Source organism: Phoenix dactylifera, chromosome 17 (assembly GCF_009389715.1).
Source record: "Phoenix dactylifera cultivar Barhee BC4 chromosome 17, palm_55x_up_171113_PBpolish2nd_filt_p, whole genome shotgun sequence".
Classification (NCBI taxonomy): Eukaryota; Viridiplantae; Streptophyta; class Magnoliopsida; order Arecales; family Arecaceae; genus Phoenix; species Phoenix dactylifera.
The window spans coordinates 14,713,861-14,728,866 of record NC_052408.1 but is presented as its reverse complement, the minus strand read 5'-3'; the positions used below and the strand labels follow the sequence as shown (position 1 = coordinate 14,728,866).

At 36.4% G+C, this 15,006-nt stretch overlaps 1 protein-coding gene and 1 long non-coding RNA gene across 5 annotated transcripts; one reads left to right on the top strand and one right to left on the bottom strand.

The window, feature by feature from the left end:
- The first annotated feature begins 1,100 nt into the window (after window positions 1-1,100).
- On the top strand, window positions 1,101-12,480 carry LOC103719423. 4 transcript variants are annotated; one of them, XR_005506723.1, is made up of 15 exons: window positions 1,217-1,595; window positions 2,380-3,106; window positions 3,234-3,366; window positions 3,951-4,062; window positions 4,251-4,349; window positions 4,457-4,738; window positions 4,848-4,955; window positions 5,805-5,876; window positions 5,980-6,066; window positions 6,890-6,961; window positions 7,054-7,143; window positions 9,869-9,943; window positions 10,059-10,166; window positions 10,511-10,579; window positions 12,291-12,474. XR_005506723.1 is itself a non-coding variant. In XM_039115179.1 (14 exons), the coding sequence occupies exons 1-14, from the start codon at window positions 1,374-1,376 to the stop codon at window positions 12,363-12,365; spliced, it is 1,599 nt and encodes a 532-aa protein (XP_038971107.1). In that variant the 5' UTR covers window positions 1,101-1,373; the 3' UTR covers window positions 12,366-12,480. The 4 variants fall into 4 exon arrangements, 3 of the variants coding, with proteins under 3 accessions (XP_038971107.1, XP_038971106.1, XP_038971105.1); XM_039115179.1 differs by lacking the exon at window positions 9,869-9,943 and having other exon boundaries at window positions 1,101-1,595; window positions 2,386-2,455; window positions 12,291-12,480; XM_039115178.1 differs by lacking the exon at window positions 9,869-9,943 and having other exon boundaries at window positions 1,101-1,595; window positions 2,386-3,106; window positions 12,291-12,480.
- LOC120104267 lies at window positions 10,988-14,834 on the bottom strand. The gene is made up of 2 exons (XR_005506726.1): window positions 14,743-14,834; window positions 10,988-12,115 (listed from the first exon to the last, which is right to left on the bottom strand). It is a non-coding gene; the product is annotated as an uncharacterized LOC120104267 (long non-coding RNA).
- Window positions 14,835-15,006: the final 172 nt, after the last annotated feature.

Sequence of the window (15,006 nt, the reverse complement as noted above, 5' to 3'; positions counted from 1 at the left end):
TGTTGGCCGCATCCGCATGCAACCTCAATGTGAGAGGAAGTGGAACGATGCTTTGTTGTAAGCCAATTCTTTGGGAAGGCCTTGGACATTAAGGTTCTTTTGGCGGTTGTGACTCACCTGATAAACTCAGATGGGAAGGCACCACATCATCATGCATCAGAGCCTGTGAGTTACATAAATTCTTCAGATGGGAACGACACAGTTTGGGTAGGTTGGTGCTCATCCAAGAATGGCTCTCTTTTTATCGAAAGTAGTATATAACTGTCTCCCTTGTCGTAGCTTGTTGCATGATAATTGTGATCTTTGCCCAGAGATTGAGGAGGCTTTTATCGATCATATCTTAATTGAGCGCCCAAGGGTGTCATGTTTGGAGGCTAGCTTCTTCACATGCAAAAGCCATCATTGCATAAGAAAGGAACATGAAGAGGTAAATGTGAGAACATGGTAGTTCTCACTGCCTATCATTGGCCAGAAACGGTAGATTGTTTAATGATACATAGATCAAAGTCCTCTTTCGCGAAGGCATCGCTCCAGCCATCAAAATTTATTCTCTCCAACACTCCCAAAGTATTTTGGCAGCTCGGGAAGTCCGGGACTCTCACTCATCAGTCACTATGTCTCCTCAAGTAACATTATTCGCATGGAGCACCCATCCTCAGTTTCCTCAAGATTAATTTTAATGGTACTTTTAGGAAGGATGGTTTATATGGTGGTGTCGGGGTTTTAATCCAAAACTTCTGCTCATCCTTTGTGGTTGCTGGTGGATGACATCTATTTGATACTGAGGTTGAGCTGAGCACAGCATGGGACGGACTAACCCACGCCATCTTTGTGCTTAGAGCAAATAGTATAATCTTGGAACATGACTCTGAAACTATGAATCTCCTGAATATTAAATACGGAATACCAAGAGTGACGCCTCTCATCATTGCTCTTGCATTTCTGAAGACTCATCTCATCCTTTGCTTTGAAGCCATATCTATAAAGAAATTAGCAGCATATTTGATTGGGTAGCTTCTCATGTTGCCGGTAACTCGATTGCCGAGTTCCTCTTTCTCCATTCCTCGACATGTGATTGCATACACCACGGCAGGGTAATAGCCGCCCTCCGTGCCTTGGCGGGTGGCGAACAGCTTTCATTCTAGGGACGGCGAATAACCTCACCGGGATGGTGAGTTCTATCCGAAGGACCGGCCAATCGGCCCGTTGGCCGTTGGCGACAAAACCCAATCTATCCCATCGCGTCGCCGAACACCCTTCGTTCTTTCTTCTCCCTTCGTGCAAACTGCCCTTTTTTCATTGCCCGCTGCTCTCAGTCGCATGAGCTTTAGTCCGTCCCCGGCCACCGGCGTTTCAAGAAACCCGCTCTCGGGATGGAAGGCCTCGCCGGCTGCAGCGTCGGCGGCCGCTCCCTCCTCCGCTTCCCTTCTGCTGGGAGCAGGCGTCGCTCCCTCCCTCATCATGGCCGGCCCGGCTTCTACCCGGCGGTTCGTGCGTCTCGAGGAGGCGACGGCCCGGAGCTCGACAAGTGGGACCAGATGGAGCTCAAGTTCGGACGGCTCCTTGGCGAGGACCCCAAGCTAACCCTAGCCAAGGTGCGACCCAACTCTTGACTTCTGACCATATACATTGGATCGGTACACGAATTGGGAGACTAGCAGTCTCGGTTTGTTATATTTATTCCTCTCAGAGGCGATAATATGCTTGAAAGAATTCCGGGTGTTGCATATATACATATGGCGGTTCGGCGGTCCTTTATTTCTATCTTCCTCTGTGCTTTGTAAATTTTGTGTGCATTCTGTTTTGTTATACGAAGCTGTAAATTTGGACCGGGTGCTATGCAAAATAAAACAAGAATTATGTGCTTATAAATATCAAGATGTTTTAGGGCAGTGTTCTATGTTGTATTCCAACATATGCTGGAATGAAGAATTTCTTTTTCAAGAATTTTGAGTCATTTTGCATTTGTTTATTTTATTTTTTTAGGGGTCACCTCTTAAATTATTTTTTTTTGCATTTATTTTCTCTTAAATTTATTAGTTTACTGATTGACATGCAAAGAAAAATATTGCCTTGTAGGTCGCTTGGAGCTTAAACATAAATTTGATGAGTGGATATAGCAAACCAATTAGTAAATCACGGATTTAAACCTTCAAACATCCTTTAGTTCAGATGAAAAAAAAAAAGCCTGATATAATCAATAGAGCACTGTGTAAAATCATTCCTAATCTAGATAATCCAGCTGAACATTATGCGCGTTGTTGAGTTTACATCAAGTGAGTTGACTATTGTACTAATTAAGTGTTACTTTCTGAGGTATATTACTTAATTCTTTTGTTTTGTCATTTTTGCCGATATATCTAATGTTTGAGCTCCCAGCTGCAGATAATGGCAAGAAAGGCGAACCCAGATGTCTCGTATCTTGACGTCGAGAAATCATTTAAAAAGAATAAAGGTAAACTAGATGATTGCATGATTAATGTTCCATTGGATATGACTGTGGAAGGACAGCATTCTGGCTCACCAAATAGAACATATCTCTCGAGCCAGAAGGGGGCCGAAAGCATGCCGCAGGAGGGAACTTTGAAGTTGTCACGCCCACTCATGAACAGGGTAATCAAAGCCACAAGGCCAGATGAAAAGCCTGCAGTAACTGAGAAGCAGCCAAATCATATTCCAGGAAACAGTGTCCAGAAGAGTGGCATTTCAGATATTGCCTTGCGGAAACCCACTGTTTTTCAAGATGATGACATTGAAATCAATTCAAAGATGAAAATTAAACCGAATCTGTTCTTGAAAATGAAGAAAGGTTCTAGTGAGTATTCTAGTAATATAACCCTTCTAAATAAGCCTGAGGTGATGAAAATGCCTTTGAACAGTGATCAAGAGAATGTTTCTTTTGATGCTTCCATTCAGTCAAATTCGAGTGAGATAGGGGCTCCAGATAATGATGTGAAGCTCTTGAAACCAATTATGATACCTAATGATAAGATGACAGTGACTAAAGATGTAGAAACCTCAGAAGGTTGTCAACAGAATAATTTGGACATGTCTTCAACTATTGGCATGATGGCCGTGGAGAATGATGTCACTAAACCTTTAGATGGTAATACCGATTGCTTTCCCAGGTCATGTTCGCTAGGTGGTGGTTTTGATGTAGATAATGCACTAACTTGCCTGGTAACATATTATTATGCGGAGTTTAAATGCTAATATTGCTCTTCTTTTTTAAGGGTTACAGCCACCTAAGCAAAATGGTGTTGAGACTCATGATGTTGAAGCTTCCACAACAGCTTTGAATCATAACTCAGTGAAGTCAAGTGATGATACCTCCAAGCAAGCTTCCCTACTAGGAAAACCTCAGAGGTATTTCCACTATTTCTTTTGTGCTTTACAGCTTTAGTATTTCGCGCATGCCAGACTTCTATATTCTCTTTTTTTATTGTAATTACGAGTATATGTAAATGTCACATATTTCTTAACTGATGATACACTATCTGGAAATTTTTAGCAGCTCGTATTTTTACTTGATTGCATGGCAGGTTGGTGTGTTTGACATCTTTAATGTGCCTAGAAATGTTTGTGGCCTTGTTTGGACAAAATATGTGCTTCTTGGTAGTGATCTGTTCTGGACAATAACTCATCCTATTTAAGAAAGCCGGAATGTATTACCACAGCATCTTTGTCTATGCCAACATTCTGTACAAGATTGCAAACAAAGTCGAACTTAACTGAGAAAATGAACTGTTCTTTATATCATTGGTTCTAAATATATATATATACGTGTCAAGACTTCACTATGCATGAGTCATGATATACAATTGTATTTCAGCAGTTACTTCATGTGCTCCACCACTTTAAAAATCTTTTTCATAAGAACAATTGCCTGCTATATGGCCATGTGAGCTCGTTTCAAATTCTTCCTCATTAATGAAGTTGTAAAATTGTAGGCTGGATTCATCTGTTAAAGAAGCATCACATCCAGCTACAGCGGAGAAAGTTGTTTTCAATTATGGGGATCATGATTATGAAACTAGGCATGTGATAACAGCAGAGCAAGAGGTAAAGATGCATCACTCGATTTTCTTGAACTTACACAAATCATTGTATAGATTTAACTATGATAGAACAAGAAAGACTACTTTTCCTAATGAGAATGTGGATCTTCTAAGGTGATTTAAGATTCGTTCCTTCCAATTAACCTTTTGTTGAACCTGCAAATTAATTTTGAGGAAGTTATGCAATTGCAGGGAATTGAAGATGGTGAGTGGAAGAAGGCACAAGACTTGCTCCAAACTGGAGAAAAAGTTGAAGTAGAACTGATTAGTTGTAGTAGCAGAGGTTTTGTTGTGAGTTACTTGTCTTGGAATTGTATGTCTTTATTTTGCTTTCGGAAGTTAATAGTCTTTTCTCACAATGGTATTCTTATTATAAAAAAACTTTTCATTACTCCCAGGTATCATTTGGATCGTTCATAGGTTTCTTACCATACAGAAATCTTGGTGCCAAATGGAAGTTTTTAGCCTTTGAATCATGGTTAAGGAAAAAGGGTTTGGACCCCTCTTTATACAGGCAGCATTTGAGCATTCTGGGGACTCATGGTGTGAATGTTAAGAATCGTAAAAGTCAAGAGACAAGTCAGAAAGATGAAGTGTTTCCACCAGATATGAAATTTGAATATCTTCTTGAGGCGTATGACCAAGAGAAGACGAAGTTCTTGTCATCCTTTATTGGTCAGGTTTGAAGAACTTGCTTATTATTCAAATTTTTACATTCTTGTTCTACTGCTCTCTTGATCTTTCTGTTGTACTGACCTTATATCTTCTTATTCTTCTTCTTCTTTCCAGAGAATTAGAGTATCTGTTATACTGGTTGATAGAAATTCTAGAAAGTTAATGTTTTCTGGAAGGCCAAAAGAAAAGGAAGAGTTGGTTCAGAAAAAGAGAAGTCTCATGGTATGCTGCAATATAATAAAATGGAATATAAATCACTTTTTAATCATTGTGTTGAGGTTTCAGTAGGTTTGGCTGGCTTAGTTGGCATCATGTTACATACACTGGACGTGTCCAGCATTGGTAGAGTTTTATTGAATTATAGAGTATCAATGAGCCAAGTTCAGTGAAACTTTGCCTCACTGACTTGAAGATACATTTCGTTTTTCTTAGACTCGGTCTCCAGTTGGCTCTTGTATTTTTCCACAGCTTATACCTTGACAGCTCAGCTCCTATGATGTAAACAATGTTTGCTGCAAACATTGTTTTACTTGCAATTCCAAAGCCTGAAAAGTGACTGTTCTAAGTTTGAATAATGCTTAAACAAGTCATAACTTGTTGAAGCAATGAGTTTACCGGGATTTTTTACTCATTTATTATGAATAATGATAAACTTACCAATTTTTAGTGGAGCCTAATCCATGGGCTCCGCTAACAAGTCTTAGAAGGATGTATTAATCTAACTTTGGACGAGATAATTCTTAACTTTATGGTCAAAATTGTTATTTATTCCCCTCATGATTTAATTTTGAATTCCTATATTTGCTTATGACTGTCATGCATGTGATTTAGATGTTCGACTGATTTCCTTATTCTTGTGAATACTCTAGGGAGGCTTTTAATTTCTAGGTGTAATTACATGAAGTGTGTATTTCATCTCAGATGGATTTCCATGAAGTGTTTATGCCTTTGTTTGGAATCATGAACTTAGTTATGTTGAGATCATTTTTTTGTGGAATACTTATGCTCATATTCTATAAGGTGCTTTAAGCTTTCAGTACAGCAACTTATTTTATGTTGGGTTTCATGCAGGCTAGACTTAGTATTGGCGATGTCATAAAATGCCGCATCAAGAAAATAACTTTCTTTGGCATATTTGTTGAGGTATATATATATATATATATATATATATATATATTGAGTTATTTTTGATCATATTTTAAATGTTTCTGCTAGGATATTTATAAAACTGATCATTGTTTGAAAGGTAGAAGGGGTACCTGCATTAATCCACCAGTCAGAGGTGTCATGGGATGCAACTCTGGACTCATCATCATTTTATAAAATTGGTCAGGTAGGGGTAGTAATTATTTCATTACTTTCTTTCCTTGTAATATGCGGGAACAATCTGTTCGTCCTTGGCCCCTGACCACACTAGGATGCTACTCTGCTATGTTTTTTAAGCACTTAATTGACTTGGAAGTCAGAAAAAAACTACATGATTGGACAGGCTTATTGAAAAGTGAGGTACATACTTATTTAAGTGGAAGTTTTCACATTAACCCAGAAAAATTGACATAGAATTCATATGATCAGATCTTTGGTCAAAATTTTTGTTTTATGGATAGTGAGATTTTTCTAACTCCAGGAAAGCGAAGAAATGTACAACCTAAATGATTGTGGTAGAAAATGAAGGCGGAGGATAATTAATACATGCAAAATCACCTGAAGCAAGCCACCATATCTTTGCTGTACCTCTCGATTGTTATATCTCAAAAATATTGCATAATGAATCAATACTTTTAAACATGCCTATGAACTGTTTATGCTTCTGTTTTCTGCCATTTTTTTCTTAAGCAATAAGCATAGGAAGGTTTTTTGTATAATTTAAAATGTACAAAGTAGGATGTTATTCTTCATTTTTTTATGCTTAAGTTAATGTCTTCGTCAGAGTCCAGTGCTGACTCATATAAGGATTTATACTTACTGGTAATTGATATATGGTGCTCTATAGGAGTATGCTATAAATGCAAATTTCTTTTACCTATAATTAATGGAAATCATGCTGTTGTTACGCTTGGCAGTTGAGCACGTTGATTACGTTTTTGTATGGTTTTATCGATCTTATTGCATAATATATCTTTTAGAAATTCTAAAACCAGTCCTTCTACTTTCAGATTGTGGAGGCAAAAGTTCATCAATTGGATTATGCTCTGGAACGCATCACCTTATCTCTTAAAGAAATAATGGTATTCACAGCATATCATCTCTGTTTTGTTCTGTGTAGCATAAAAGCAGTCAGATACGGTGCTTAAACTTTTGGCTATTTGCTTTCTTGCAGCCAAACCCATTAATGGAGGCCTTAGAATCTGTTGTTGGTGAGCGTAGATCTGTGGGTGAGAGTCTCGAAGCAGGGCAACCAGATATCGAGGTCTTGCTCTTGTTAACAATTTTTTTGTGTCATTACCTTAATGGTTTGCATTGGTTCTGGATTTTAGTAGCTGCGGAATTATTTATGATTTTAAGTTTCTTCCATCATGGGTGAGTAAGGCAGTGCCAGTTTCCTATCTGAAATGTTTGAGCTTGCATTATGAATCCTTCAGAGTTAAAACAATATAAGTCTCGCACCAAGAATTGAGGGTTTTCATTATTTAAAACTATGTAAAACTAATTTTCTTTGTTGTGATACTGTTTTCTGCGTGTACTGCTGTTGCTGATGATTAAGTTGCAAAATCATTAAGTAAATGATTGTTAACGTACTACTGCAATGAATGCTTCATGTGAATCTTTTCAGTTTTTGAAGTTATCTTGGTGAGTTTAAGCTTATCCTGATAACCTGTCTGAATTTTCTGAAGAAGTGAGTTAGTCATTTTTTCAAGGTTATTAGTGCTTTTGCTATGTAAGTCGTTTAACTGTTAGCTGTGTACTTTTGCGAGCATATATACATCCTATGAGAATAAATAGATCTGAATGGACTGCAATGAAAACTTTTGCTATGTAAATCATTTAATCAGTTTTTGAGGATTTTTGTACAAAACATATATAACTCACTCCATGAAAATTTACTTGATAACTTGCATTTCCAATAATTTTCTAAGAGAATAGAAGTATCGTCTGGTTCTTGGTCAGTAAGTTATTTACTGATGATTATTTGAATGTGGCCTTCAACTTCATCTTATTTAACAGATCACAGTTATTAATTAGTCTATGATGCTTCTTGAAGATTCCTCTATAAGCATCTATGATGCTTTGATACCTCTACAGCATTATGCCTAACTGTTAAAATTTTAGTTTCATATGCAATTCCACTAATTTGTGAATCTCTCTCCATCCTGATCGATTAGGTTCAGTTCAATGGCCAAGCAACTTGAATTCTTGTTTGAAAGGCTAGCGAAGAGGGGAAAAACATAAGACAGCACGTATGAAAGTTGTGACGCAGGATTTTGATAAGTTGATAGTGACAATATAGTAGCCATTGGCTATCATGAATGGCAAAAAATTCATACTTATGACCCCAGATAATTGGGATAAGTCTTGTTGGTTATCGTAAAGATTCTTAATGGTGAATGGTATCTCTGTATGACCTTTGTATATTAGGCAATCCTTTGTATGTGAATTTTGCACTATGAAATAAATTTAATTTAGTGCTGATAGATTTCCAATATTATTAAATTGTGTGTTATACATTAGGTCATTAATATGTTTTATGAGATGCATGCATCTGTTTCCACATCCTGGACTCTGGACAAATATGTGTCTTTCTAGGATTCTGATCCAATACCATAGTCTTGTTGATTCATGGACAATCATCTTTGAGTATCTACAAATTTGTTAGAACTGAACAAGGAGCCCCTAGCTGGTGCATGGAAACCATGTCGTTCTTTGGCTTGCGATCAAGATGCAATTAACTAGAGTCGCATATGATTTATCCAGAGAAGCTACAAATGAGCATGTCAAATAAGGCTAGAGCATGAAAGTATAGAATCTAGTAGGAAGATGCGGATCTCATGAAACAACAAAGAGTCACAAAGAGAGAGAGAGAGAGAGAGAGAGAGAGAGAGAGAGAGAGAGAGAGAGCAATCTTTCTCATGGTCCAAAATCTGTATAAATAACCTCACCAGTTGCAGTAAAGCTATATGGCAAATTGAAAAGGGTCCGGAGGGAAGAAAGAGTGCGATCAAGGCAGTCCTAGATTTAGAGTGTTGAGAGAGAACTTAGAATCACATATAGTTGGCGTTTGGTGGCCCAAATGGGATCACCAAGGTGATTTTAGATCTCTCCGGTGATCCTTATCCCGGGGTAATTTGATCCCGATGATCTAAGATCACCGTGTTTGGTATACTATATTTTAGTGATTAAAGATTTTCATGTGTTTGATATAATATATTGAAATTATATTAATTTACTTTTTTTTTTTGTTAGATCGAGGAATATTTTTGTTCTCAAATTTTAGCCTAAGATCACTGTCCTAGGGTGATCTTGGATTTCTGACCTCAAGGATGGGTACCCTATCACTGGGTTGGGTGGTGATTTAAGGAGTGGGGGTGATTTGAGATCACTGCCACGTAGAATCACTGTGGTGCAACTAAATGCGGTAACCTTATCACCTTCACCTATATCACCCGTAATCTTGGGATGATCACCCCATACCGAATGCCCCTATACATTACAAGAATGAATAGTATAAGAACTAAAACTCTCCAAATCTAATCTGACATAATGTGATAATCATCTTAGTTATCGCTATGAAGCAAAAATTCTCAAATAATTCCACAAAATTGATGACCTTTCGTTGGACCATGGCAAATAGATTCATTACTAGGTATGGTAAGCCATATGTTGCTTAATCAGTTTTGTCTAAGTAGATCTTCAATGTTGTCAGCGTACATGTATTGTTATTGTGTGCAGGGTTATCCTTGACAATATTATTTAAAATAATTTGATTATTTATGATTGGATTGTCCACAATAATGATCCTAATAGATATTCAACATGTGTTTATCTTATAAGTTATGTGACACTGATGTGTTGCATCAAGCACTCAGAGTCTATAACTGCCTCCAAAATTCTGGAGAAAGGTCTGCTTGTGTCTAAATGTTTTGTTCTTTTGATATGTGTATTATTTTCTAATGATGTATTATATTTTTCGAATGCAGCATGCTTATCAATTAAAATTGGAGAGTATCCAAAAGAAAGTGAGCTAGTTGAACTTAGGAAAAGAAGGGTTCCTGGTGCTAGTTCCTTGTACCATTGCTTGCATGTCATGCATCCATAATTTTTCACTGTTTATGCTTTGGACAGTCATGATACGTTCTCTAATCATATTTTTTGAACTTATGCAAGCAGTGGGCTGATGTGGAGTCACTTATTAAAGAATTGCAGAAGATTGACGGAGTCAGTAGTGTTTCCAAAGGACGTTTCTTTTTAAGCCCTGGTTTGACTCCAACCTTTCAGGTGCGATGGGGAAAAAAGAACAGAATCTCTCTCTCTATGTGTGTGCGCATGCGCATGCAAGCGTATGTGTGTGCATGCCTAAAAAAATGCATGCATCCATATTTATGCATATATATAGTTTATTCTGCCTGCATTTTATTAAAGCCTGACAAAGCCGTGTCATGTAGTATTGATTTTATTGAATAGTTTGAATTTCTGTAAATATAATTACTAGAAAGTCTGCTTGTCGTTCCATCCTGTGGCCGTCAGGTTTTCTAATTACTATCGTCCTCAATTTACTTTAATTCTTCATTTTTCTATAATGTATATTCTGATTTTTGTGTATGAAATTTTATGTTTTTCAGGTTTATATGGCTTCTACATTTGATGATGAGTATAAATTACTTGCTCGTTATGAAAACAAAGTCCAAGAGGTATGAAGTTAGTTCTAAATGCTTGGATGTACATTACTATAGAAATTTCACAAATAATATAAAACTGTTATAATGAATTGCATTTTAGAAATGTAATTAATTTAAATTAGATGTGCAATATCAATTTTTATACTAGGTAATTCTCTGGTACTATCAAAAATAGGTAATTCACTTTTTATAATGAATTTAAGTCCAATATCTTACTGCAATATCAATTTTTTGACAACTGAAAAGCAATGATACTGAACCTTTTCAACATTTAAAAAAATAAAATAAACTGAAATAAAAACCTAATCTGTTCAACCAATTCAATCACAAATTTTAATCTAGAACTTATTATGGAAAAGCATTACAACCATATGCTGATCTGCTTTACTTTGAAAGCCAGAGGTAACTTTTTTTGGTGTCTTTACTTTGTAATCTGTTGTTAGATAAATTTGGAATTTGTAACCTTATGCAAGTTCTTTCTCACGCTTATTTCAATTTAGTTCTGCTCAACTGTAAGAATTTTTTTGTTATTTATGCGTTAATCCTAAAATTACTTCATTACTTTCATTATGATGTGCCCTTAGTCTCTTTATCTTCCAATAATCGCTCTCCAACTCCAACTCTTGTCAGTCACAGCAAAACTGAAAGAAAGAGAATTGAATATATGAAAAAGAATGTTAAATCCTCTGGATTTGCATTTGGCCCAGAAGCATTGCACTACCTTGAATCACCCCTATGTGCGGTATCTGCCTAAGCTAGTAGAAATACTTATTCCACATATTTTGTTGTTCCAATGCAAATGTGCTTGTCAACTTCTCCAAGTCAAACAGCCTTCTACCACTGTGCATTCTAAATATTACCTATTTCATTAATAATGAAACAGATTAACAGTGAGTTATTCTATTAGCCCTCCTGTTACATCAAGTAAAAGGTTTTCTTACTTTCAAGAACGTCAGAAAAGTTTCAACTGTCTTGATCAGTAAGTGATGTGAGAACATAGCTACCCTGAAATTTTTTCCAACAGTTAGATCAATAACCTTTTAAAATATAGTAATATTCAATGTTAAAATTTCAACTTCCATTTAATATTGAAGCCTAAAGCTTCAACTACGATTGCCGAGAGCCACTTTGGCTGGTGCTTTGTAAATGTATTTCACATTGTTTCTCAGCTTGTATTGCTTTATGCCTTCTTGGTTTTTTTGTTCCCTCAGAATTGCATCTTCTGATTAGGTCATGTACATATAAGACATTCTTAACCACGAGACAACGAGACTGCCACATGAATGATGAAATTTCTTGCAAACTCTCATTCTTCCGAGAAAGCACACAGCATTCTTGCCCTCTGTTGGACGTAAATCAGATCCAAAATAGTACAACTTAGTTCATGGTAGAAAAGTTTGATTTTTCCCCTCGTGTTCATATTTCCTTCATGAACAATGTCTTGCAACTTTTGGCATGTGGCATTAATTTCGTGGAAGCCAACCTTATCATCATTCATTGAGATGCTGCATGTAAAATCTGTTCTTACATCTGATTTCTGAACGTAATCTGAAAGAAATGCAGAAGGGAAATGAAATGCAAAATCTGGACTTTTGGTTTAAAGTGTAGGTTTAGCTTTTATTTATTTGTGACGTTGAAGAAATAAATATGAATCATGTTCTTGCAGGTGCTTTATTTATTTGTGACATTAAATAAATAAATATGACTCATGATGTTTTTGCAGGTGGTTGTTCAATCATCTTTGGACAAAGAACAGATGAAGGCTGCAATATTAACATGTACAAATAGGGTGGGTTGATCTGTATATTCTTGTTGACTACTGAATTTGGTGGTTGTAAATTTCAAGGGAATCTTTTACCATATGTTACCCCAAAATTTGGAATATAACATGATCATGCCACGAGGGATACAATAGGCCAACAAGCATAATCTCAAATAAAATAAAAGGTCCAAATCAGTCCTCCATTAAATAATTGAACAAGTGTTAGTTCAGAGCGATTAAATTCTGTCAAAATTCATAATCTCAAAATTCAGAACTTGACCAGTTATAAATTCATAACCAATTAAAGAACTAAAATTTAGCTACAAAATTATCATTTTTATTAGCATGAACTTCAAGCCTTGGCTATTTCTTATCCTATTTATTTGGGAAAAAATAAAAAATAAAAAAAAATATGAGCTACATAGCTCGGTAAATAAATTTTACATTATTTTATGGGTGGGTTCAAGTATAAGTTTTCACCCAAGTAATATATCATTTAAAAAAAATAACTATCATTACAAAATAGAAATATTTAATAATAATAATAATAATATAATAAAACAAGTCATAAACCATGCTCGTGTATGTATAAATTATGTATATTTCATAAATATGGATTCAAGTACATAACATAAACAAAATCATAGATCATGTTAGCTTTATAGATAAAATTAAAGATTATTTGTCATCTTACAATATCATAATTCATAAATCTCTACGACTAAATGTTAAAGTTTTTATTATATTCGTGATAGAGTTGTAATTAATAAAATATCAACTACTATTATTTGTCGGCAACGTCGTGCACCAACTATTATCTGGCAGGGTCATATAAAACTAATAACGATCTATCTCGCTTTTAGGAGCTATACATAGCTATTTGAGAGTCTTTAGCCATATTTTTTTAAAAATAAATTTCTTAAGTCATGTTTTTTTTAATTATAGTTTTTTAAGTCATACATAAATAGAACACTAAATGATTTATAGAGTTTATAGTCCATAAATAAGCTTTTAATAGTAGAACAATCATTAAATTATTTTTTATAATAAAAATATAAATTTTATAAATATGAAGTTCATATTTTATAAACAAGTCATTAATATTGAAATATTCATGAAACCATTGTTTTGCGATAAATCACAAGTTTCATAATATTATATGCTTGATTTTTAATTTTAAAATAATATAATAACATCAATATTTAATATTATTTTTATATTTTATATAAATCATAATCACGAAAGATTTGTGAACATTTGAAAATTAATAAGAAGTATTAAGGTTATTTATTTCTTTTCGCTTTGAATCCTCAAAAATTAATAGATGAAATTGCTAAATCTATTTAAAAACACTAGAAGCTAAATTAATTCATATTTGATAACTTTAATAGTAGTAAAATAACAAAAAAAAAAGGAGGGGGGGGGGGGGGGGGGGGGGGGGGGGGGGGGGGGGGGGGGGGGGGGGGGGGGGGGGGGATGGTTGGGTCGGTGATGGTACGCAGCAGCTCCGTGTGGGTCCAGTTCAAGCAATTCAATCAATAAATCATGAAGCAGAGACTTGATTGAGACCAAAATTGTTCAATAGAGATATTAATAGTGGGTTTTAAGGTTGTTTAATGAAGGTTGCGGTGGAGGAAAGAGTGAAAGACATGGCTAACCAGGCAGCGGATTCCAACATCTTAAGTCAGACCGATCTAGATAATCCATCTCATCACAACCACGAAACAAGAGTTGGGCTAGGAAATATAGAATAAAATAATGATTAATGATGGTGGGGGCCGACTAGGCCAATTCAGGATCCCCCTTCCAAGAATCGACTAACGGTCCATAGAGGAGGCCAAGATCCTTCATTGGGTCCGTGGACCAGGTGGAGGGAGAAATAGGGTTGGAATTTTTTCTTTCTTTTCTTTCTTTCTTTCATAACATGGAGGAGGACCTCGTATTGCCGATCCCAAGGAAGAAGAAGAGGAAGAGGAGAAAGGAAGGGGGCTGGTGGTGGTCCGGCAAGGTGACAGTAGACGGCGGTGGTGGATAGCGGAGAGCGGTCGGCGGCGGCGACTAGCTAGCGAGAAAAACAAAGGAAGGGGCCAAATATTAGGGGATTTTCTTGTGGCTTCATTCTGGGCATTAGCCATATACCGGCGGCCATGATTTCTGCCATGGAGGGTCATGAGGAGGACAAGGAATTCGGCCAATGGTTCGGTGTCCAGCGGGGACGGCGCCGATGGCCGGAAAAATGGAGAAGAAAGGCCGGAAACTAGGGGTGTAGAATAGATCCTTTTCTTGGTTGATTTTTGGCTGGCGACAAGCCTAATCACAAGGGAAGGTGAGGAGTATGTTAGCAAGCCAATCTGGATATTTTTCCTTCAGGTATCAAGACACGCCACCGACAGAAGGGGGATCAGGCTCTTACCGGCTCCGACGAGCGTCGCGGCCCCGATTTTCAGTCAGCACGGTGATGAGAAGCCGTGGACTCGAAGGAAGAAAAGAGGAAGAACGAGGGTTGTTGCCGGTGGAGAGCGGGTGGTTATCTGTGAGAAAATATAAAATATATAAATAAATCTGTCTAAGTTTAAGTTTTTTTTGAACCCCGCCCCGCACTTTTAACTCTAATACTAGAAATTTCAAATATCAGGCTCACCGTTTAGGATAAGTGGTAATTTCAACATTATCTTTA